The sequence below is a fragment of the Monodelphis domestica genome, chromosome 7, assembly GCF_027887165.1.
Source record: "Monodelphis domestica isolate mMonDom1 chromosome 7, mMonDom1.pri, whole genome shotgun sequence".
Classification (NCBI taxonomy): Eukaryota; Metazoa; Chordata; class Mammalia; order Didelphimorphia; family Didelphidae; genus Monodelphis; species Monodelphis domestica.
Genome location: NC_077233.1, coordinates 7167961 through 7192843, shown reverse-complemented (window position 1 = coordinate 7192843; position 24883 = coordinate 7167961). Strand labels below are relative to the sequence as shown.

The 24883-nt window shown below is 43.1% G+C and overlaps 1 protein-coding gene across 2 annotated transcripts in view; it reads left to right on the top strand.

Moving 5' to 3' along the window:
- POU6F2 (POU class 6 homeobox 2) overlaps positions 1-24883 on the top strand; it is a 504391-nt gene that overhangs the window by 93366 nt on the left and 386142 nt on the right. The window contains exon 2 of one of the 2 annotated variants that reach the window (XM_056804137.1): positions 13079-13256. In XM_056804137.1, coding sequence (XP_056660115.1) covers positions 13079-13256 — 178 coding nt within the window. Of the gene's footprint in view, positions 1-12811; positions 13257-24883 lie in introns of those variants that run through there. The other variant, XM_056804138.1, reaches the window with a different exon arrangement.

The following is a 24883-nucleotide window of genomic DNA, read 5'->3' as shown; positions in this document are numbered from 1 at the left end:
AAAATCCAGAAATAAACAGAAATCTTGACATCATACTACAAGAAATTATCCAAGAAAACTTCCCTGCTATTCTTGAACAAGAGGGCAAAATAGACATTGAAAGAGTTCATGGAACACTTTCTACACTAAATCCTCAAAAGACAACCCCAAGGAATGTAATTGCCAAATTCAAGAGCTTCCAAGCTAAGGAGGAGATTTTACAAGAAGCCACAAAGAGACAATTCAGATATCAAGGAGCACCAATCAGAATTACACAAGATCTGGCAGCTTCTACACTAAAGGATCTCAAGACTTGGAATATGATATTCAGAAAGGCAAGAGAATTGGGCCTTCAACCAAGGATCACCTACCCATCAAAGCTAACTATATACTTCCAAGGAGAAAGTATGAGCATTCAACAAAATAGAAGATTTCCAAGTATTAGTAAAGAAAAGATCAGAACTAAGTGGAAAGTTTGATATCCAAACACAAAAATAAAGAGAAACATGAAAAGGTAAATAACAAAGTGAGGGGAAAGAAAAATTGTTTGATTTTAAATTTTCTTTTTTAATGGCTTCATTAAGATCAAATTGCTTATATTAATATATAGAAAATATTATTTGTAACTCAAAAATTATATTCACTATTATAGTAATTAGAAGAATCATTAATATGTAGATATTGGGGTAATAAGTGATCTAAGATGATATGTAAAAAAAGAAAACAGGGGGAGGCACCAAGAGAAACCTGAAGAAATAAGATAAATAGGACAATCTATATCACACAAAGAGGCTCATGGGAAAGGGAGAGGAAGAATACTATTATAAGAAGGAGAGGAAGAGAGGGCTAATAGGTAATACTTAAACCTTACTCTCAGTGGATTAAATTCTGAGAAGGAAGATATCCCTTGGGGTATTGAATTCTACCTTACCCTACAGGGAAAGTGAGAAGGTAAAAATTAAGAGGGGGAGCGGAACGGGGAGTACAAAAAGGAAGGGAAAGAGAGGGGGGGAATGTAATAGACCCTAAAAAATAATAAGAAGGGAACAAAAAGGGAGGAGGTGGAAAGGGGAGTAAAATAAGGGTAGGGATTAGGGGGATTGATCAAAAGCAAACCACTGGTTTAAAAGGAAATAGCAAAAGAAGAAAGGGCAGAACTAGGAGAAGATATCAAAATGTTGGGGAATACAGAAGTGGAAATCATAACTCTGCATGTGAATGGAATGGACGCTTCCATAAAACGAAAGCAAATAGCAAAGTGGATTAGAAACCAAAAATCTACATTATGTTGTCTATAAGAAACATACATGTGGGAGGTAGACACATATAGGATGAGGGTCAAAGGCTGGAGCAAAATCTACTGGGCTTCAAATGAGAAAAAGAAGGCAGGAGTTGCAATCATGATATCTGACAAAGCCAAAGTAAAAATATATATTATTAAAAGAGATAGGGAAGGTAATTACATCCTGATAAAAGACAGTATAGACAATGAGGAAATATCAGTACTCAACATATATGCACCAAATGGTATAGCATACAGATTTCTAAAGGAGAAACTAGTGGAGTTGAAGGAAGAAATAGATAGTAAAACTATACTAGTGGGAGACCTGAACCTTTCTCTATCAGATATAGATAAATCAAACCAAAAAATAAATAAGAAAGAGGTAAGAGATGTGAATGAAATCTTGGAAAAATTAGAGTTAATAGATATGTGGAGAAAAATAAATAGGGACAAAAAGGAATACAGCTTCTTTTCAGCAGCACATGGTACATTAACAAAGATTGACCATGTACTACTAGGACATAAAAACATAGCAAACAAGTGCAAAAGAGCAGAAATAATAAATGTAGCCTTTTCAGATCATAATGCAATAAAAATAATAATTAGTAAGGGTACATGCAGAGGCAAATCAAAAATTAATTGGAAATTAAATAATATGATTCTCCAAAATTGGTTAAAGAAAAAATCATAGAAACAATTAATAATTTCATTAAAGAAAATGAAAATGATAAGACAACCTTTCAAAAATCTATGGGATGCAGCCAAAGCAATACTTATGGGGAAATTTATATCCTTGAGTTCATATATTAACAAATTAGGGAAGGCAGAGGTCAATGAATTGGGCATGCAAATTAAAAAATTTGAAAGTGATTAAATTAAAAATCCCTAGATGAAAACTAAGTGAGAGATACTAAAAATTAAAGGAGAAATTAATAAAATCAAAAGTCAAAGAACTATTGAATTAATACATAAGACTAGAAGCTGATATTAAAAAAAAACAAATAAAATATACAAAGTACTGGTTAATCTAATAAAAAAGGGAAAGAAGAAAATCAAATTAACAGTATCCAAGATGAAAAGGGAGACCTCACCTCTAATGAAGAGGAAATTAAGGCAACCATTAAAAACTATTTTGCCCAATTATATGGCAACAAATATGTCAATCTAGGTGATATGGATGAATATTTACAAAAATATAAATTGCCTTAATTAACAGAAGAGGAAACAGAATACCTAAGTAACCCCATATTACAAAAAGAAATTGAACAAGTCATCAAAGAACTCCCTAAGAAAAAATCCCCAGAACCTGATGAATTCACAAGTGAATTCTATCAAACATTCAAAGAACAATTCATCCTAATACTATACAAACTATTTGACAGCATAAGCAAAGAAGGAGTTCTACCAAATTCCTTTTATGACACAAATGTGGTACTGATTCCAAAGCCAAGCAGGTCAAAAACAGAGAAAGAAAACTATAGACCAACCTCCTTTATGAACATAGATGCAAAAATCTTAAATAGAATACTAGCAAAAAGACTCCAGCAAGTGATCACGAGGGTTATTCACTATGATCAAGTGGGATTTGTACCAGGAATGCAAGAATGGTTCAATATTAGGAAAACCATTCACATAATTGACCACATCAACAAGCATACCAACAAAAATCACATGATTATCTCAATAGATGCAGAAAAAGCCTTTGACAAAATACAACACTCATTCCTATTGAAAACTAGAAAGTATAGGAATAGAAGGGCCTTTCCTAAAATTAACAAACAGTATATAGCTAAACATCAGCAAGTATCATCTGTAATGGGGATAAACTAGAAGCTTTCCCAATAAGATCAGGAGTGAAACAAGAAGCCCATTATCACTTCTATTATTTAACATTTGTAATACTACAAACCCTAGCAGTAGCAATAGTAGCAATTAGAATAGAGTAATAGATGTTGCCATTTTTGGAAATTAGTGAAGTGAAAAATGTAAGTTGATATTTGCCTTCTGTGTGACCCTGAGTAAGTCACTTAACATTTCTAAGTCTATTTCTTTATCTGTAAAATAAGGTGGTTGGACTAGATGATTTTTCATGTCTCCTCTACCACTATATCAAATCATATGAGGGAGGAACAAGGAAGGGATTCAGCTGCAGCCTGGAAATACCTGACCTTTCTGGGAAGATGTCTCTCCTCTAGAAACATCTTCCTCCTCTTTCCTGAATCTTCCTCTCTCTTGCACTTCCCCTTTCATGAAATGCCCCCATGTCTGGAATCTTCTGTGTCTAGAAACTTACAGGCTGAAATTTTCCAACTTCTTGGATAATTGGTATCTTTTGTGAACTGAGGCATAAGTAGATCCATGTCCCTTCCAATAAAACACCTGAACCATCTCCTTCCATGAATGTAGAGGTCCAAGAATCCAACCCACTGAACTGACTGACTGGATGGTTGGTATAACAGGACGTAAGCTCCTAGGATCAACCTCTGTCAAGATCATCCATTGTAGATACCTTCCACTTGCTTTGGCCCCAGGAACATAGTTCCCACAGGGGTCCCGGGTTATATCCATGTATATATATATATATATATATATATATATATATATATATATATATATATATATATATATATATATATATATATATATATATATATATATATGGTATTGTGAAGAGAATGCCAAACTTGAAGACAGAAAAATCTGGGTTCAAATTCTACCTCAAATATTTAATGGCTGTATGATCTTGACAGTGTCCTCATCTCCCCGTGCCCAAGTTTCCTCATCTATAAATCGCATGCATTAGACTTAGTGACACCTAACCTCTCTTATAGCACAAAATCTATAGTCTGTGGCATGTACAACCCAATGGAATTGTGTGTCAGCTATGAGAGGGGTGGGGGAAGGGGAGGGAAAAAACAAGAATCTTGTAACCATGGGAAAATATTCAAAAATAATTAATTAAATAAATAAAAATTTCCAAAACAAAAAAAATCTGTAGTCTGTGATCTACCTTTCAATCCCTTTAGCCAGGCCCAACCCTAGTGTGAGGAATGCTCCCTGAGGTCTGGAAATGGAACATCTTAGTAACTCATTTGACTGGCTCCTGCTCTTTTAACTCCTGCTTCCATCTCAATGATCCCTTGGGTGTTTCCAGTTAAGTCATGTGTTCTTGCCTTAACCACACCAAAGAAAAAGATCTATACTTTTCCTCATTGATGAACTGGTTACATTCCATGGTGAAGTCTCTCTAAGCCTCAGCCACAGACCATAATAGACTATTTCCTCGAGGCTGGAGATTTTGTTAGGTTGGGTTAGATCTTACCTTGCACTTTGAAATAGGAAAGCCTATCGGATATTTTCATTAGTGGTTAAAGAAATGAGAAAATAAATGAACCAACAACAACAAAATCCTGCCTTGCTCCTAATGGACACATGAGATCTCGGATCCCTGCGAATGAGAAGATTTAGTTAATCTTTCAATCACATCCCCCATTCCATCCCCTACTTTGGAATTATGTTATCACTACTCCTTCTTAAAAGCTCAGAAACCTTTTGAATTGGTATGCCATTCAATAGGTCATCCTTGAGATATAGATTATAGAAAGAGAGTAGATTATAGATGATGAAGTAGGAGAGCAGTAGGGTCTTAGAGGACTGGGGGTACCAGGTTCAGATAGGATCCAGATGAGAGTAACTGTGTAGAAGAAAGCTGACCAGGGAACTGATGAAGACCAAGACAATGATAACAGATGATTAGACTGAGACCTGAAAGAGGCCCTACCCAATTCCCCTATTTTACAGATATGGAAACTGAGGCCCAGTCAGGTTAAGGAATTACTTGATGAGTTCTTTAGTGTATGAACTGGTCCATATAACTTCTGAGGCCCCTTTTGACTCCCCCAGTTTGACTATGACCTGCCCATATTTAAGTAGCAGAGATAGGATTTGAATACAAATCTTGATTCCAAATACAAAGCTCTTTCCAAGGTCTTAATATTCCCAGGACCTGAAACATTGTCTGGGACATGGTAGGAAACTAATAAAGACACATTTTTGATTGGGTACTATTACCATATTAATTTAATGAATTTGCAGTTTAGAACTCTCTCTCTCTCTCTCTCTCTCTCTCTCTCTCTCTCTTTCTCTCTCTCTCTCTCTCTCTTTCTCTCTCTCTCTCTCTCTCTCTCTCTCTCTCTCTCTCTCTCTCTCTCTCTTTCTCTCTCTCACTATCTCTTTGCCTCCTTTATTCCTCTCAAATATATACAAAAAATGACAACAGGCTACCCTGAGTTTTAGTCTGGATTGACCATATGGAATATTGTGAGCCTATTTTAACCCTTAACAGATGACAAGAAGGCAGGGACCAGGGAAGGAGTGATATGTCTAACATGGAGCCCGATGTCTCTCTCTGGTCTGTGTTCCTATTGATGTATTTTCACTGAGGAAGCAGAAATGGAATTGATGAGACAATTAGAATGTCAATAGCTGTCCCTAACCATCCTCGCAGGTGTGCCCACTATTGAGGAGAGAGGAGGTCGTCTATATGACACTTCTCCCTTCTCGGAGGAGAAAATGATTGGGAAGGAGAAGCCACAGGTAGGATGTGGTTGATGGCTGCTAGGAATTGCCTCATGGAGTGTGAGGCTCTAGAGCTGAAAGGTGGGCAATTTCATTTAATCCATACAAGTTGGCCTTCATGGAACCACTTGAAAAATGACAATACCAGATGAGACGTTTCCTGTTTCCTCCTGAGCAGAGCTCTCTCTCCAGGACACATCAAATAGAATTGGACCCCTGTGGTCCTCTGCATTGCTGTGCCCAGATACTTGGGCAGACACTCACGAGGTCAGAAAGCAGTATCATACTGGCACTATCAAAAGAAAAGACCTAGGCTCACCCAGGCAATATCAGGTTACTAACTGCCACCACATCATCCCAATACACACACACACACACACACACACACACACACACACACACACACACACACATGGGGAGGGAGAACAACATTTAATCCAATAGATTTGCTCTATTCCATGAGTCACCGTAGTGGATTTGTGGGGTATGGTGGACATTTGCATAGGAAAGGAGATACAGGGGAAACTATCTACATTGGTGGAGGGAAATTTTATGATTTTCCCTGTCACAGCTGTTCAGGAAGATCAGAGTGAGCTAAAAGGCATCCAGAAGAAAGCAATTGGGTTGAAGAAAGGTTTCAAGGTCCTGCCATATGAGAATTTGTCAAAAGAACAACTAATGTTGAGCCTGGAAACTTTGGGAAACATGCCAATTGTCTCTAGATGTTTGAAGGGTTGTCACAGGAAAGAAGAAGGATTAGACTTGTTCTCTTCCATCCTGGAGAGAATTAGAAGACAGAGAGAGGAAGACATTGCCAAGAGGCAAATGTCAGGCTGATGGAAAAACTTCTGAGCAATTAAAGCCTTCCCAGAATGGAGTAGGCTGTCCTGTGGGTTACTGAGATCCTCGACAAGTGGATTCTTCAGCCAAAATTGGTAAGGCCACGTTAGTTATATTCAGGTATGGGTTAGAGGAGATGGTTATCCAAGACTCTTCCAACTTGGAAACTGTGACGCTAAAGTATCTGCTGCAAACTTACCTTGCAAGGCTTCAGGTTGGTGGGAGAAGGGAAGATCTCTTGTACCGTAGATATGGCTCTATCACCAAGAGATACATTTTTAATTTAGAGCGCTTTAGTGGACATTAAACTCAACATGAGTTAGCAGTATCTTATAATTGCACCCCCCCAAAAAAAAAATCTGATGCTCCTGTGGGCTGTATAAGATGGGGCAGAGTTTCCAAGAACCAGGTATGATTGTTCCATTGCACTCTGCTCTCATCATTGGTGTGTGTAGCGTGTTCCAGTCTGGGCATCATGTTTGAAGAAAGAATTGGTCGAAGTACCTGGGAATGTTTAACCTAGAGAAGGTAAGACTCAGGGGTAACATGACAGCTGTCTTCAAGTGTATGAAAGGTTGTCATTCAAAGGAGAGATTCTGTTAGTTCTGTTTGACACCAGGGAGCCACAAGAATAATGAGTTAAAAGTACAAACGGGAAAATTGAGACTTGATGTCAGGGGGAAATATCTGAGCTGTCCAAAAGTGGGAGGGATACCCTTGAGAAGGGGTGGGTTTTCCCTCCTTGGAGAACCCAAATGACCATTCTTGAGGATGTGATTATGAGGACTGCTTCACTAGACCACTGAAGTTCCTTTCAATCAAATTTTATGATTCTATCCGTTAGTTTGGGTCTCAACCAAGTGATTTTGAGTTTCATGTTGAATTTTAATTGGAGGCTTTTATCCTAAGCAAACTGTTTTGGAAAAAGTGAGGTCGAAGAAAATTCAGTGACTTACTCAAGGTCACACAAAGCAGTAGTAAGCATCAGAGGTAGGATTTGAGCCCAGGTCCTTGGACACCAGAGCCAGTGTTCTTTCCCCTGTGTAATACTGGCACAGACAGTAAAAATCACTGAAGGAATTATATGGGAAGAGGTTTGTAAACCATAACTTGCTCTATGTATTTATTCTGGAGGTGGTAATGTGATGGTGGTGCTGGTGGTGGCAGTAGTGGTAGTGCTGGTGGTGGCCACAGGAGTGGTGGTGGCAGGGGGAGGGGGAGGGGTGGCTATTTTCCTTCCCTTCCCTATTCATTTTGTAGGGCTTAGGGGGCAAAGAATTGGCAAGCCAGTAAGTAATAGCTCATTTTATTAGCCAGAGAATGGATGTGAACCTGAATAGGCATTCTGCCTGAGACAGTCTGCAGAGAGAGCATCAAAAGTCTGCCTGCAAGTTGGGCTTGTTTTAACGTAATTTTGGGTTTGTTAGGGTTTCTATGAGAACTCAGAAGCTTCTTCCCTTCTCAGGTGACTCTGATTTTCTGATAAGAAATGATACTCACAGTGAAGTCAGCTTTCATTTCCACGGGTCAGATGGAATGGCTTTTTTTCTTTTCTTTCAGAATTATTGGTGGAAGAAGACAAGGAGATGAACAGAAAATCATAGCATTTTAGTTAGTAACCCGCCTTCTTATATAGCTCTTAGAATTTAGCACTGAAAAGCACCTGAGAAATCAACCGCCCCAGTCCCCTCATTTTACAGGTAGGGAAACTGAGATTCAAGAAGTTTGAGATAGGCCAAAGCTGTACAAGTAGCAAGTGGCAGAGATGATATTGAATTTGAATCCCTTGGTTCACATTTAATAGAGCAGAAATAACTTATTCCAGTTCCTTTCTTTTACAGAGGAAGAAAATTTATTATTTTCTTCAATAATGAAATTTTATAGTCTCTTAATCTAAAAATACTTTTTATAGTGGAACATGATTTACATAAGCTAGTTTACTTGATCTTCTCCCTTTGAAGTAGATTCTCTCACCTTTGTTTCACAGATGAAGAAAATGAGGCAGACAGAAGAAGTTAAATGACTTGCCCAGGGACACAAAGCTAGTTAGTATCTAAGGTCACATTTGAACTTAGGTCTTCTGATTCCAAGTCCAATTCCCTACTCACTGTGCTCCCTTACTGCCTCAATTTAATTTTATCTTGTTTTTTGAAAAAAAAAAGATATTCAAATCATTTTCCTTCTGGCTAAGGTTCATTTTATTTACTAAGCAGTGATAAGACAAATTTGATATTTTGTTAAAGGAAGAGCTCACAGATCGTCCTCTTGTCCATTATCTGCAATTAAGAACTTGTATCCTCACTCAACAAACCCCATCCCAGCCTTCATCCTCCCTGACATTTTGGATTAGGGCATTCCTTGGCTTCATTTCATTGCCACAAGCAGATGAAATGACCAAAATCAATGTAATGCATTTGACGGCCCCTTGAGTCAACACAGATGACTGCAATTGTGTTCAAAGTACATTTTTGCCTTCTAGAGGCAGAAAATCTCCCAGGTTGCAATGGAAGCCAGTTTGGCCCTTGAAGACTAGCCTTAAACAATGGCTGTGACTCTGATATTTATCTTTTGGAAAGAGCCACTTTCTCTGAAGTTGCAAATCTCCATCTCTTGGGCTAAGGTTGTTGGGAGCCCTCTCTGCCTATTTCAAAGCTGGCCTCAGGGCACAGGAGACAAAGCAAAGTAAAGCAGAAAAGGCTATTGTGTAATCAGGATCTAAACCAGCTTGCCTAAGAGGGACAGAGAGAATGGCACAGGGGCTGGGAGTCCTTGCCATGTACAATCATCCAAAGCAGTGTGGTCCGGTGGAAAGGGTGACAGAACTAGCTCTGAGACATGGAGCCTAACTTCCCTCTGGATTCTTCTAGGGAAGTGATTATCAACTCATTGCTTAAACTCTTGGAGCTTTACTAATCCTTATTTGTGAAACAGGTCTCGGGTTGTCAGGAGTCCCTGCCTCCCAGGGTTGTTGGGAAAGTCAAGGGATGTAATGTCTGGAAAGCGTTATGTGTTGGCTTTCTTTATCACAGGAACAACCATAGGAGTATTAAGCTTGGGGGGCAGAGGGTGAACTCACTGGAATGTAAAAAGCTCCACTATTGTCTTCCTCTTATGAATTTTGGGTCCAGGTTTGTCCACCAGGCATGTAACATACAACTAAGGGTTTATGAGTCATTCTCCCCATCCCATTGTTAGGTGTTTGTTCCTAGTTAAATTTGGCTTCTCATCAAGGAAATCTTTCTCCCAAAGGAGCATCTCATGTCAGCCTTCCCTAAAGATGCTCCAAATAACTAATATAACTCTCTAAGGCCAGTAGAGACCAGGCCCCTAGTTTCTCCTGGAGGCATGCAGACTATGACTTCAGAACCTCAATCAGGAATTAGTGATTTTGGAGAGAGGGCTAATTTACTTTATTTGGTGAAGGAAGGAAACCCCAAGACTCCATAAAGGGTCAGGGAAGAGACAGAGACTTTAGGCACTATGAGGTGGAAAAGCTCCCACTTGTGGGGAGGAGGGGTACCCAGGCAGATCTCAGAAGCCCTCATCAGCAGTGCAGCCAAGAAGGAAAGGAAGCTGCATCTTGATAACTTCTTGGTAACGTGTGGTTTTAATGAATCGTGCTTGTTAACCACATGTGAAATGCAGTTATTTTTACCCTTCAGAAGGCCTGCAAGTACAGACATCCTCCCATAAATTTTGATCCCCTAGGGCAAAGCCCAGCCACGCCACCCTAGTTACACCTCTGGACAAAGCTCTGATTTCTAAGTATTGTCACAAAATACCAGATGAGCCATTTTGCCTCCAAAGAAGTGACTCATCTAATTAATTAATCAGTGCTTCCTTAAGACACTGAGCATAACCAATAGCCTCTAAATTAAAGACTGGTTCAAAGGCTGTGGCTTGGGATGCAGTCAGTTATATGGGTTAAAGAAACAGGTAAATTCTGTGAACTTTGATTCCTTCTCCCTATTCTTTTCACACAATAATTTCGGGGGGGGGGGCAGATTCTTGCCAGCTAATGAACACAGTAAATAAAATGCAAATACATCATGAGCAATTTAGTTTGCCAATACTATGGATCGGCCACTTCGATCTCATTGATTTTATTTCAGATATTTACAATACAGAGACACAAGCCTAATTTATTTCCTGAAGAGTTCAAGGTAGGTATCATTGGCTAAACACACACACACACACACACACACACATACACACACAACAATGGAGTAATGTTTGGGGCGCTATCTGCAATAATCTAATGCTGACAGAGAGCAGTATTTTATTTAGTAATTAACAGTGTAAAGGGGAGAGAAGCTGTCATGTTGGTTCTTAAGCTGGGGAATGTGATGAAAGATGATATCTGCGATCTCATCCTTTCCACTTGTTTAGGATTGTCAGGATGAGAAATGTCAGCATTATGAAAGCTCAGCTCTGCTCTTGATATGATAAAACCCTTCAAAAGCCAGTCTTTCTCCCTCTCCCCCTTCCTCTCTCTCTCTCTCTCTCTCTCTCTCTCTCTCTCTCTCTCTCTCTCTCTCTCTCTCTCTCCACTTGCTTTTTTATTTATCCTGTTTTGTTAGATGGCAGAAATATAATTCTTTTCTTTCTTCCTATTATAAGCCACCATTTTTGTTTTATTATATGTTTCACAACCTCTAATGCCCCACTGAAAATTACCTTGTTAAATGACAGTGTTTCAGAGCCATGAATCCTTTCCCCCATTCCCTCGGAGATTTGAAACAGTCAACAGACTGTAAAGAATAAATAATAAAAAAGTATTGATTATTTTGATGACTGTGAGATTCAATTAAGTATTAATTTTGCCCTCCAGTGGACCTATCAAGGTATTCAAAAGGGAGGATTGGGCTCAGCTAACTGTGGGCTGAGTGCTCCAGCCTTAAAGAGGGGGAAAATGTGTTTACCTCGAGTATTTGAAGGGAGAGGAGTGCATTGATGCACAGAGTCCGCTATTTAAGTGCTGGGCAAATTAAGCCCTGGTGACAGTGACATTGTTTTCAGGGAGATGAGTATTGACCACCGAAGTGCATTTCATGACAGCTTAAACTATCGCTATTGATTAACATTTTCATAGATTATCATGTGTCATATCAAAGCCACTTTCCAGACATGACTACATTAACCCGCCCCCGGGCGCCCCGGGCCAGCCCCTGCGGGCTGACCAGCTACTTTGGAGCTGGTCACCTGTTCCCTGCTCGGGAGCCACTTAGGCAGGAACTTGGCCATAAATAGCTGCTGCTGGGGGAGCCCGCCGGGGTCACGGGGGTCTCTCCTCTCCCTTCTGCTTCTGGTCTTTCTGCTCCAACAGTACGATACATCTTCGTTTGCCAATGGACTAGTGGAGTGTGCTTGGGAATCCTGCTAACCCCCAAATGCCCTCTGCCTGAGCTGGAGAGACACGCAGCCACATCAGGAGGGGGAAGGAAGTTCAGTGTCGGAGGGGCTCCGCGGGGGAGGGAGGGGCTGCTTCGGAGAGCCCAGGGGTGGCTTGTGCTGCCTTTTCTCTCTTCTGTAATATGGTATGAGGGCCATGTCCGTCCGGCTCGAGACTAGCCGAAAACCTTTTGTGAGTCCTCTCGCCATCCTTTCAAACGCATTTCTAGCTGTTGAGGGCTTCAGACCGTCCATATCTAAACCGTAGGCAGTTAGGGAATCCGTGGCTAGCCTCCCTCTCTCCACAGGCTTCAGAGCTGGGGAGGGGGAGTTCTGGCCAAATCTGTAAGTGCAGTTAACTTATTTCTACACCGGCTTTGTATGGGAGATGCTTTCATTTTATTAACCCGCTACATCATGGGCCCCCCTCCCCTTCCTCCTCCTTTTCTCTTCTTTTCTTTGCTCTTCTGATAGGGTTTCTTTCCTTCCACCCGGTGGGGAGCGAGCCTTTAAAAGCTCCCGGCTTCTGTCTGGGAGGCGCTCTGCCTTCCGAGTGGGCTCCTGCTCTCTCTCTGGCCCCCACCCCATTCTTTATTAAAAACAGAACAAGGTGTAAAACCATCCCCCGCCAAGCCCATCCCACAATTAAAGCAGTGTTGCTCATGTGGCTTTCAAAGAAGTTTTTCCTTCCAAGCATCCTGCATCTCTCCCATGCTGGCTGCACTTTAATGGGGAGGAGGGGGGGGGGGGGCGAGTAATGGAAAACTCATTGGATCCGTAATAGTTCTTCACTTGACTGCAGCCAGCAATAACTGCAGGAGCAGCCCGAGATAAGAGAGAGAGAGAGAGAGAGAGAGAGAGAGAGAGAGAGAGAGAGAGAGAGAGAGAGAGAGAGAGAGAGAGAGAGAGAGAGAGAGAGAGAGAGAGAGAGAGGGCGAGCGCACGCCAGCCAGCCAGCCAGCTAAAGCTGCCACTTTCTTCCCCCCTCGCTCCTGTTCCCGGTCCTAGGATCCAATGATAGCTGGACAAGTCAGTAAGCCCTCGCTGCTGCTGTCAGTGCGGAGTGAAATGAATGCAGAGTTGAGAGGTGAGGACCAGGCAGCGACTCCAGACAGCGAGCTCAATGAGCCCCTGCTTGCGCCCGGGGAATCCAATGACAGCCAGGACGCTCCCAGCAAGCTCTTCGGTAAGTGTGGCGACGTATTTCATTTCAGCCCGACCGTGTTGTCCGGAAGAGCAGTCGCGTCCCCCTACCCCTACCCCTCCCCCCTTGGCGGGGCGTTCGTCCCCTTTTCTCCCAAGTGCAAAAAGAGGAGTTCGGGGCTGCGGGGGCTCGGCCCCCAGGCGGCTCTCGGCTGCTTCTTGCACTGCCCTCCAAACTTTGAGCCCACCAGCAAGTTAGGGCATGCGGGTGTCTGTCTGAGCTGCCCGCCACCTGTCTGTCCCCGGCTCCGGATGATTAGGGAAAGGGAAAGTGGCCACGCTTAGGATCTGAGTTCCCTCGGTATTCTGAGCGAAAGGCATCTAGTGGTGATTGAATAAATAGATCCTCTCGGTGGTGGGCTGTGCGACAGCTTTGGGGCAGGGGAAGAGAAGAGAAAAGGAGAAAAATGCCCAGAGAGGCCACTCTGGCCACATCCACAAAGGCCAAATCCCAGGGGGTTCTCCGAAAGGCCGATTGTTTTGTCAATTTCAACCGGAAGGATTTTGTTTTGTCGGGGGGGGGGGGGGGGGTGTTGTCGATTTCAGCATCCCCCGTGGCCCCTTTCCCGGTTACAGATTGATACGGGGTTTCAATGTGATGCATAGTTTCCCTCTGAGATAGCTTCTGTGCTAGCCACAGTTTGAGCTCAGTGGCCTAAGGACCCCATAAACTTCCCTGTCTCGGGAGCCTAACCAGAGCAGGAAGGAGAGTGTGGCCGCTCTGGACGGCCTAGACATCTGTCATTCAAACAGATGACACCCTGTAAGGCAGCCCAGGCAACAGTGATCTCTAATCAGAAAGGGGAGCAGACTTGTGACGGCGGCCGGGGGGGCCAGGACTGAATGATGTTGATGGATGGCTCTCTGAGCCGCATTTTATGGCGTAGACAGTGGCATTTTGTTTTCAGAACAATTCCTCTTCAAAGACTTTCTTTTCATTCGTTTCAAACATGACTTTTCTGAAAAGAAAATACGTAGACAATGACGGGGCCAAGCCAGCCAGCCAGCCTTCCCTTCAGGACTGTCTTCTGGATGGCATTTCAGACAGGCTTCCCCCTTGCCTGGGGTCCAGCCTTTCAGAAGTCCTGCCACTGTGCTTAATATCCAAGTTGGTGAGTTTCCCCGGGCCAAAACATTCCACAGCAGGCTGGGCAGTCGGAAACACTGCTAGGGCGTTTTTAACCCGGATGTTCTTGCCTCATCTGGGGCGCCGGGGAGGGTATCCTGCCCAACAGTGTTAGGGAGAAACTATTTGAAAGAGAGGCTAGGAGAGGGGGCCGAACACTGCCGGCCCGGTCCTGCTCACTTGGCAGGAGGCTTGAAGGCAGTTCTAGGAGGGTAGCCTTTTCCATGTGGAAACTGGCCATTCTGTCTTCACTAGCTCTGACCCAAGGCAAACATGCCCACTGGAGTCCGATTGGTTCCAACGTGATGCTCTGATGTGATGTGAATTCTAACGTTCCTGGGAAGCATCTTTGGTAACGAAGGCCTTCCTCCCTTTCTGGAACTTGCCATCGCCTTCTTTGGCTGGGGAAGGAGGGATGGGTCAAGTGATGGGCTTGGAAGGGTATTCGGAAAGCCTGCGAAGATCCCTAGTGAATAGGTTTTTGACCCTAGTGCAGTGAATCCCACATTAACTCTAGATGATGGATCCCTGAGCTGAAAAGAGTCCGTGCCGAAAGTGGGCATGAATCCTTGTCAGTGGCTGCCTTTGACACCGTTACTCCTGTCCTCCAACTGACGGCCTGCCAGACTAGTTTTCTCTCGAGTGAGCCCCCAAATGAATGAGCTTATCTTGCTGGAATCAGTAGGCAGAGAGAGCTCCTCCACCTTTCTGGAAGTTCTCCAACAGGAATCATTGTTACCAACTTGTTTTTCCCCTGAGGGACAAGCCAAGGGAAAAGGAATTAAATGAGGAAGAGGAGGCTGAGGCTGAGGAGAGGCTGAGCTCTCGAGAGGCAGGCTCTTTTCCTAGACGGGAAAAAGTTTACAAAGCTTGTGACTTGGGAAGGATCCATTGGCCTCCCTTGACTTACATAATTCATCCTTTAGTTTGTGATTTCCTTCATTTTCCATCTGGTGAGGACAGACTGAGGAGACTCTCCATTGTGTTTTCTAAGCCTAGAAGAGGGTTTTCTTTTTCCAGGGTCTGCAGTTGTAAGGAGTACCGAGTAAGGAAACAAGGGCCATTTCTGAAGGCTTGAGCAAAGGTGACTAGGAGGAGGGAGATAAAGCTTTCCAGAGGCCAGACAGACCTGCCTCTGCCCTTCAGTTTCCTGGAGACGTTGTTAGGAAACATTGCCTGTTCCACGATCTGACTTCACAGAAAGAAGCCGAAGGGCTGCTGCCTAGCCCGAGAACTTGGCCTTGACTTGAAGCCTGGGCTTCACCAGGCAAAGGGGCTCCCTTGGTGTTAGCTGTCTGCAGAAGAATTTCGTGGTCATATTCCAATGGGAGCCAACTACACCTAGAGAGCAGCTTCCCCGACATGAAACAAAGAAGAGGGGTTTATGTTAAAGCCCATTCTTCCATTGTGCCTTTTCCAGGGAGATTCCCTGCACTGGAGGAAATGCTTGAGAACATTCAACGTCCCCCACCCCCATTCAACCGTGTTTTTCTTTTTATAAAATCAGGGAACAGGTCTGAGGGTGATGGACCAAAAGGCATCCTATAGACAGAGAGCAGAACAGCCTCCTACTACAACCAAAGAGGCCGGAAAGGAAGGGGGGTATGGCGGGGTTTGGCCAAGACCCCTAAGAGCCCGAGAATGAATGAAACAAAGAACCTTGATTTTCCGTGCCTCTGAAATGGCCACGTGTTGATCAGTTGGGTCCAAAGGAGGGTTTCCCATGCAGGCTTCACGGGGTGGGCCAGCCAATGAGGTCCAGAGCTCAGCCTGTGTCCTAGCCCTCTGGCACCTTCAGTTCAAGCCTAGCCTCCTCTGGGTGTCCTCTGGGGATGAACAAAGGAAATCCCCGGAACAGCCAGGCCTGCTCTGTTTCCCCCTCAATTATACCCCGACACTTGGCGCTTCCAGGGGGGAGCACACAGAACAGAAATGGCCAGAGCAGCAGCAGCAGCCGCCGCCGCAGGAGTGAGCGAGAGTGAGCAGGAAGTTCCAAAGAGGGCCCCTGTGTTCTCTGAAGTAATTATATCAGGGGTAATGCTTTGCTTAACTTGCACGGCCGTCAGCCTGATAGCACACTTATGAGAGATAAATCTGCCTTGTGTGGAAGAGCCTGAGCCTAGAAGTCATTAGGTGGGGGGTCCTCTATTCTTTTCAATCCCGATAAACAGCTTGCTTCCTGGGTCAAGTTGATGCCAGGCTAGGAAGCCCCCCTCCCCCTGTGGAAACCCAGCTCCGGTGCCAGAGGAGAGCTGTCCCAGGGTCATCCTGTCTCCTTGCGGCTTCCGAGGGAGGAGGAAATGAGGAATTTCCTAGAGGGCAGCCCTTTACCCTCTCCTGAACAGTCTGAAGCCCCTCACAAGTGGCCTTAAGAAGCAGCCGGGGCTGAAGAAGCCACACTGTTTCTCTAGTGCCATTTACACCAACCTCGTCCATCCATCCATCCATCCATCCATCCATCCATCCATCCATCCATCGTGGCACTTTCCTCAGCACTTTTCTAATTGTGTCCATCCAGCGTTCATTTCTTCCCATTCAGTGAAAGGGGGGAACAGAATATAAAATAGTCCTCAGCCCTGCTTGGTCAGAAAAATGGAGGCTCTCCATTCGGGAGAGCAATATCCAGAGTCGGCTTTCTTCAAACCCAGCTTGCTTTGTGCCCCTGAAAAGTTAGGCCTCGTGGAAACATACCTTAAGTATTTCCTCTCTTCTCTTTGGGCATCCAAGGATGAATTGTTACTGTGTCTCCTCCTGGGAAAATGTTCCTTGTTTCAAGTTCAGCCTCATGATTGCTTTTCTGAAAACATCGGCTACCTCCAGTGATGACGTGGCTCTCCCTGCTCCGATCTGGCTTTCCAGCATTGCTGGGCTGTGCTGGAAAGGGGCACTGCCTGGACTGACAGAACATAGAAGCCGGGAACCTGAAATCAAAACTGACGCCTGAGGTTTCCATGAGACTGGACATTTTCCAGGCTCAAAGAAATGGCCTGTAACTAGGATGAAAAGAGCGGGTGGCCAATGTCCTTCTTTGGGAGCTCTGGGAGGAAAGGGGTTAAAAAAGTTGGGGAATCTTTGCTAGAAGATCTTCCATCCAAGGGGCTGGGAGGGGCTGCATCTCCAGCACACCCTTTCCAGAATCTCTTTCAGAGAGAATATTTATTGTAAGAATTTTTTAATTACCATCCAGTTTGGCTTAGATCAGAATTTACTGCAGCACAACGGTTTTCAGCTACAAAAGGATGGAAGAATAAATTGTCGTTCACCCCTCGAGACAGTGGTCTCTGCAGGTCAGGGGAGGTCGCTGGTAGGGGATTGTGGGGAAGTCTGCGCTTAGACAAATGGTAGTCCCTGTTTCAGTACCACTGGCTTCATCTCTATATTTAAGGGTCTCTTTCAAGGGCTTCATGCTTTCGCTGTTAATAATTTGCTCATAAAATGTATTAAGGGCAAGACCTCAGAACACCGGGCCTCACCCCAGGAGGAATTTGGTGGTGGTGGTGGCACTGGTGGGAAGTGTTTAGGATCTGACAGAGAAAGACACGAGAGTGGAACATTTATTTTGCTTCAGGAAATCTGAGTTGCCATATTTTTATCAGAGCAGAAATTCACATTTCTGTTGACAGAGGGGAAAAAAGAGCTTCATTGGAGAACAGGGAAACTCAGTCTTAGAAAGGGAAAACAAAAATTGCTCATGGTTTAATTGGAGAGTTTGCTCCTGTGATGATGCAGGCTTCTTACGTTTATTTGCTTAGTCCTAGGATGCTGCTCATTTAAGTCACAAACTAATTGCGATCTAATTGCAACAGCATCAGAATGGTCTCTTTGGCTCTGCCTTGATATTGAATGATCAAGAGAAAGTATGTGCATTTAGGAAGATTTCTTAGAGCTCTTTAATCTAATGCTCAGTGGTTGTTATCCAGTGGAGATGCTGCCTGTGTCTGGACAATACTAGTTTGCATTTATTTACACATACTTTTATCTTCATAAAAAATATACCTAGTTGCACATGAGCAAAAGGCTTCTTGTAAGAACCCAGCAACGTCCAAACCGTGAGCCATGTATTGTCTCTGAGTCGTCACCATTTTCCAGCAGCACTTGGAGAGAGGACAGTACACTGAATGTGCCCTTAGAGAGTGAATTTATTCCTACTTCCTTTCTCTTCTCCTTCCAGAGAAATCTAATGTCCTCAGGTCAGAGTTTCCAAGGTGAAAAGAAGGTTGCCTGTCTGTCTGTCTGTCTGTCTGTCTCCCTCTCTCTCTCTCTCACACACACACTCTCTGTCTCTATCTCTCTCTCCCCTGCTCTCTATTCCTCTCTGTCTCTGTCTCTCTCTGTCTCTGTCTCTTTCTCGGTCTCTCTATCCCTGTATATCTGTCTGCCTTTGGATGTGCTTATTTTGCAGTGAGGCATACTTCATATTCAAGTACAATATGATAAGTCAATGAACGAAATTCTAAACAAGGTGGTCTTGGATCCATTTCTGGTGATGACATGCCATTTCTAGCTTCCTTTAGATGTCCCCCCCTCAGATCACTTTAGAATAGTTCTACAATGATCACTATCTGATGCTTTCTAGAACTTAGCCCATTTTGGTTGAGCAGAGCCTCGTGTGTTGTTTTCTCTGAGTTGGCTTGCTAATATGGAGCATTCCTACTATCCAAACTACGAAATAATTCATAGTAAGCAAAAGACTGTAGTGTGTGTGTGTGTGTGTGTGTGTGTGTGTGTGTGTGTGTGTGTGTGTGTGTGTGTGTGTGAGGAGCTTGGACCAACACTTCCAGATCTAAAGGGTTTAAATCTTGACACAAATTTAGTTGCTAGACAATGACCTGATGACACTATTATTCTCAGGAATTAATCAAATCAAATCCTCCCTTCTTCCTGCCCTCCACTCTGAAGGAAGAAGACATAAGCAGCTAACTGTTTCCAAGGGTGTTTACTTGTTATTCAACAGCAAACAGACAATTTGGGAGAGAGCTGGGGCTTTCTTTGATTGAGAATCTTGCTGATTTATGTTTAGTGATTAATAATACATCAGACATTCACACATTAAAAAGGAAGTGGATGGGAATAGCTTGGAAGTAAAGGCTCCAGAGTGGCATTTTGCTCTCTATTGGCTTCCATTTACCTGGGCCCTCCATGGGAATGCATCTGGGCTCAGATAGAGTAGGAGGAGGAGTCCTCGGTGCCCAGACAGGCACCTGGCACCACTTAGTATGGCTCCTGATTTTCCTATGCTAAAGAAAAAAAGATAGAAAAGTGTTTATACCAAGCTGGCACCCTGTCAGGGGGGCAATCTGGGGAAAGTTTCCTGCTGTCAGGTTAATAAATTTTTTAAAAATATCCAAAGGCAGAGGTAGCTGGAGAAAGCTCATAGTAACAGTTGCCATTCTCCAGTGGGTTGGTTTTCTCTTTAATATCCTATGGAGCTCTGGATTTTTCTTGTTTGGTCATCCACCCGGGCTAGTTCTTCTTGGCATGCTCAGCTCTAATTTCTTTCTTATTGATGCCATTTAAATACTTTATCTTTATGCTCATGCTTTTTTAAAAATTATCTTTCCCTCCTAAGTCTGCTTTCCCTTCTAAAAAGAAAAACAATTTACAATGAACACATACATATATAATGCATACATGTATTAAATATACACATATATCTACATATACTCTTAGGGGAGGTTGACCTGTGATTTCATAGGTGTGTGGGTGTTTATGTGTGCATATAAATATATATGTAAATTATAATCACAGACCATCTAATATATGTATATATCAACTACATATAGAAATGACTGCTTATTTCTAAAGCTTTTAGGACTGCTCTTTTTTTTTTGGTCTGATTTCAACATATAGCATTATTGAAATGTTGAAATTCAGTTTCTTATAGAAGGAGTCCCTTTGGGCTTTCACCAATGCCCCTCTTTCTCCCTCCCCTCTTTAAGTAATCAGACTGTGTTTCTTTCTTTTAATGTAAATTCCTGCCTGGCTGTTTTTCTCACTGGAAAGAAGTCAGAGCCCATAACAGTATGAAGAGAGGGCAGACTTGTATGGTGACATCTTTTGCTCTTCAGTGTGATACTGTTTTGCTGCTATCAGAAGCAGGACTAAGCCCCTTTTAGCGTGAAAGCAGAGGTCACTCAGAAAAGAATAGTGTTGGAGCTTGGCTGGCTCAAGGAAGCTTGTCCTTCTCAGAGAAATTGAAATTGAGTTTGCTTTGTAAGTATTTGGAGGAAATAAAGCTCCACCTATTTAAGATCGAAAGCCCCTAATTTTCTTTCTTTCTTTCTTTCTTTCTTTCTTTCTTTCTTTCTTTCTTTCTTTCTTTCTTTCTTTCTTTCTTTCTTTCTTTCTTTCTTTCTTTCTTTCTTTCTTTCTTTCTTTCTTTCTTTCCTCCTTCCTTCCTTTCTTTCCTTCCTTCTTCCCTTCCTCCTTTCTATCTTTCTTTCTGTCTGTCTTTATTATCTGACTGCCTCCTTTGTTCAGAGATGTGGCAAGAGAGATGGTATTTTTATTTCTAAATTCACAAACATGAATAAATATAACTCGATGTAAATGCACATCTCAGAATATGTTCTGTAGTATTTCTAAAGTCTTTAAAAGGAACAAGAAGAGTGACCTTCTCTGGTTTTAAAGGCTCCTCAGCCTGACCTGATTGCTGAAAGTGTCCATAAACAACCTCTTTGGTTATATCACCAGCAATACTCCTTGAAAATAGGAACAGAGAGAGACCAAAGACTGCACTTTGAGAAACTGAGTAACGTCGGTGTCTGGGAACTTCATGGGCATGGTAGCCTGGGGAATCCGTTAGCTGGCTGGAAGCAGGAGCTTGAGGGAAATGGAGGCTCACTGTTAGGGACAGGCACCTTGAGTTTGCTCTGGCAAAATGTGTGTGTGTGTGTCTCCTTCCAGACATGAGCCTGAACGTGCCGATTAACCTCAGTATATGGGAGAGAACCGAAAGGCTGCTTAAACCTGCTTTCCTTGTACTCCTTCCTAACAGCAAACATGAAAAGGTTTCTTTAGCAATTCAGTTCGATGTTTGCCTTGAGACAGGCTGTATGATCGGCATGGTTTAAGCTTTTTCATCTTCCTCTCTGAGACTGTTCCTGTTTGGCAAACTGCTGCTCTCCTGCACTTTGGGGGGTCCCTGGAGTTTCATCGCCTAACGAAGGAGGAGAGGTCCCAGTGGCGATTGGAGGGCTGGGAAACACCAAGTTAGCCCAGCTTGAAACGGGGGGCTTCTGAGCAAGAGCCTCTTCTTGTAGTCCTCATGCATGGAGTGCCCAGAATTAAGGAGCCTCTCGAAATGTCTGTGTGTTTGTGACTCGGGCCTCTGTTGTGCTGACAATCATGCCCAGTCAGCAAATATCCACTGTATGTTCAACAGAAAATTGATTAAGGCTAATTTACAATTATAAGCTGTTTCCAGTTTGTGCCATTCCTGCAATCTCATTTAAATGCGATTCTCAATTACTTGGATATCAAACGGCTTTGGGATAAGCTCATCTAAATTAATATCCGACCCAGAGAGGAGAGTAATGAGAGCTTGGCTTTCAGCATCCTCAGAAGGAGAGGAAGCCTCCATGTCGGTCCTCTTCCATACTGTGAGGAAAACAGCATGGAAGCTCTGCAGACACGCCGTTAGCTCCAGTAAAGACAGTCAGACGCTCTAGAACACGCTGGCACCTCGGAAATGTTGCTTTAAAGGGCTGTAAAGTCTGCACAAGCTTTGGGAGGCTCTAAGCAATCCCAGAGGTTTCATTTGTAGCATTTTCAGGACCTACAAGTGTACAATTACACAATATATCGGTCTGGTTAGAAATGCCACTTGTCTGGTGCCTGGTCTAGAGAAATTCCCTGCAATGTGTGTGTGTGTCCTGATACACCAGGGGGTAGAGAGAGTGGGGCTAGCAGGCAGACGGGAGAGCACATACATCCCCAGTGTTTAATATTAAACAGAGTGGCCACCTGAGAGTGGATAAAGAGTTTGCTTCAAGTCCTGCCTCTGAGTCAGACTAATGGTATATCCCTCAACAAGTCACTTAATCTTTCAGGGCTTTAGGCAACTGTTTGAAACTACAGGTTATAAAAATAAGTTGTTGCACCTGTGGAAGGAGTTTGCATGCTGGGAGTTCCCCTTGTTGATTCAACCACGAGTCCTAAACATTGTTCTCCCCTCACACACACATACATTCATACCCATATTAAGCTCTATTATTTAGAGATATGGATGTGGTGATTTGTGTTTACATTTTAATATCAGGTGTTGACAAGGATAGAATGCCAGGCCTGGAGTCAAGAAAACTCATCTTCTTGAGTTCAAATCTGGCCACTACCTGTATGACCTTCAGCAAATCACTGAACCCTTTCTGCCTCAGTTTCCTCATCTGTAAAATGGATTGGAGAAAGAAACCACTCCAGAATCTTTGCCAAGAGAACCCCAGATGGGGTCCTAACAACTCAGAAATGACTGAAACAGCTGAACAACAATAGCAACAAAATTAATTTGCAAATATTCTCCCACTGAAGCCCTCCTCTGATGCTTTCCCTTGGGGTAGAAGTGACTGAGGGTTCCAGTAGTCTATGCCACTGGTGTGCAACTTCCCCCGAGACCTTACCAAGCTAGAAAAGCTCCTTAGGCTCCTTAGGCTATCGAGGGGAAGACTATGTGAGACACTTGCTAGGGGCCAATCGAGGTTCAAAAAGACTCATCACTAGAGGGCCATCTGGGGGTGAATTATCTGCTTCCATAGCAACTCACCAAACTGCCCCGAGTTGTCTGAAGATTCCCACCTGTATTGGGGGAAAGGTTAGCCCTAGGATGGAAATCACCAACGCTGAGAGGTGAGAATAAAGAGTCTCAGTTTTTTCAGGTGAATTGGTTCTTTGGCATTATCTGACATTCTTTTTCCATTCAGAATCCCCTTTGGGGAGCCCCTCATTAGAGTGGAAGTAAAGTATGGGAAGTCTCTATCTAATTATCTATCTAATATCTAATAATATCTAATCTAATCTAATAAACTGTCTAATTCATTCAAAACTGGAGGAGAACAGTTGCCCTGCAGTCTAATTCTACCCAAAGTAAAAAGGGGTAGAAGATCAACCTGAGGACTTTCCCCTGACTTGGAGAAGCAGATCAGGGTTTGGAATTACATTTCATCTGTCACCAGACAAAGCATCAGGAATTCAAAAAGAGTGGAAGGAAACACAAGTTACCACAAAGGAGAAGGGTTGGGGCTGGCAGTATTCACTGGAGTCATCTTTATGACAGACTTCAGCAGCTTCTTCCCTCCAATGCCATTCTGGGAAAGAGCTTCTACAGACTCCTTTAGGAGGGGAAAGGGTTTCCACTCAAGTTCTTTGTCAGAGAAACCTTCACCAACAGACTGGGCAGCAGAGATTAAATGTGTGCCGAAATTTTCTTATAGTATGATTTAATATAACATGGTAGGCAGCTAGGTGGAAAGAGCACTAGATCTAGAGGTAGAAAGACCTGAGTTCAAATCCTGTTTCAGATGCTTACTAGCTAGGTGGCCTTGGGCAAGTCACTTAACCATAATCTACCTTAATTTCCTCATCCAAAGTGAAAGAGACCAAAATGGGCATAATAATGGTACCAACTTCCTGGGGTTGTTGTGAGGATAAAATGAGAAATGCGTAAAGCATTTTGTAAGCCTTAAAAAATCATATAAATGCTGGCTATTATATATAAAAATAATAATATTACATTATAGTTATGCATTACAAATATATATATATATAACATAATCATCATAATTATTATTATTCTATAAAGCTACTACCTTTAAACATCTTTAATATGTTGGCCCAGATCAAGACAGACAACTTAGTTGGATGGGAGACTAGGAGGTCTGTCTGGGTTCAGATTCTATCCCAGGCACTTAGGAGCTTTGTCATAGTCATCTAACTTCCCTGAGCCTCAGTTTTCTCCATCTGCAAAGTGGGCTACCTCAGAGAGCTGTGAGGATCAAATTTAAAAAATGTCTTGAAAGCACTTTGCACTCCTAAATGACCATGTAAATGTGTTCTTCGCATCTGGGAGTGCCTGCCTCAGGCTTCCATTTTATGAGTGTGCCAGAGTGCCCCACTCTCCATTTTAAACCGAGGTCCTTTCCTCTCTTCTGTGAAATCCCCTTCGAATCTTTAGAGCTCCTGCAATAAATAGACCCAGGATTAGCTTGCTTGCTTGCTTGTTTGTTTTTAAGCTGGGGCTCCGCTTACAAGGCACAGATAGTCCATTGGCCTGGGGGGGTGGGCAGGGAGGGATTGCCAATCCAGTCTGATATGGCTGATCGCCTTCTGATGATTGCATTGGGCTAACCGAGCAACTCCTTGTCTTGTCATCCATCGTGTATCAATATGTTTTCGTAATGATACAATAACCTGAACTCTCAGCAGTTTACGATCGTTTGGAGGATTCTTATGGATTTGCCAAGTGACGGAGGTTGGAGGAAAGGACTGGAACG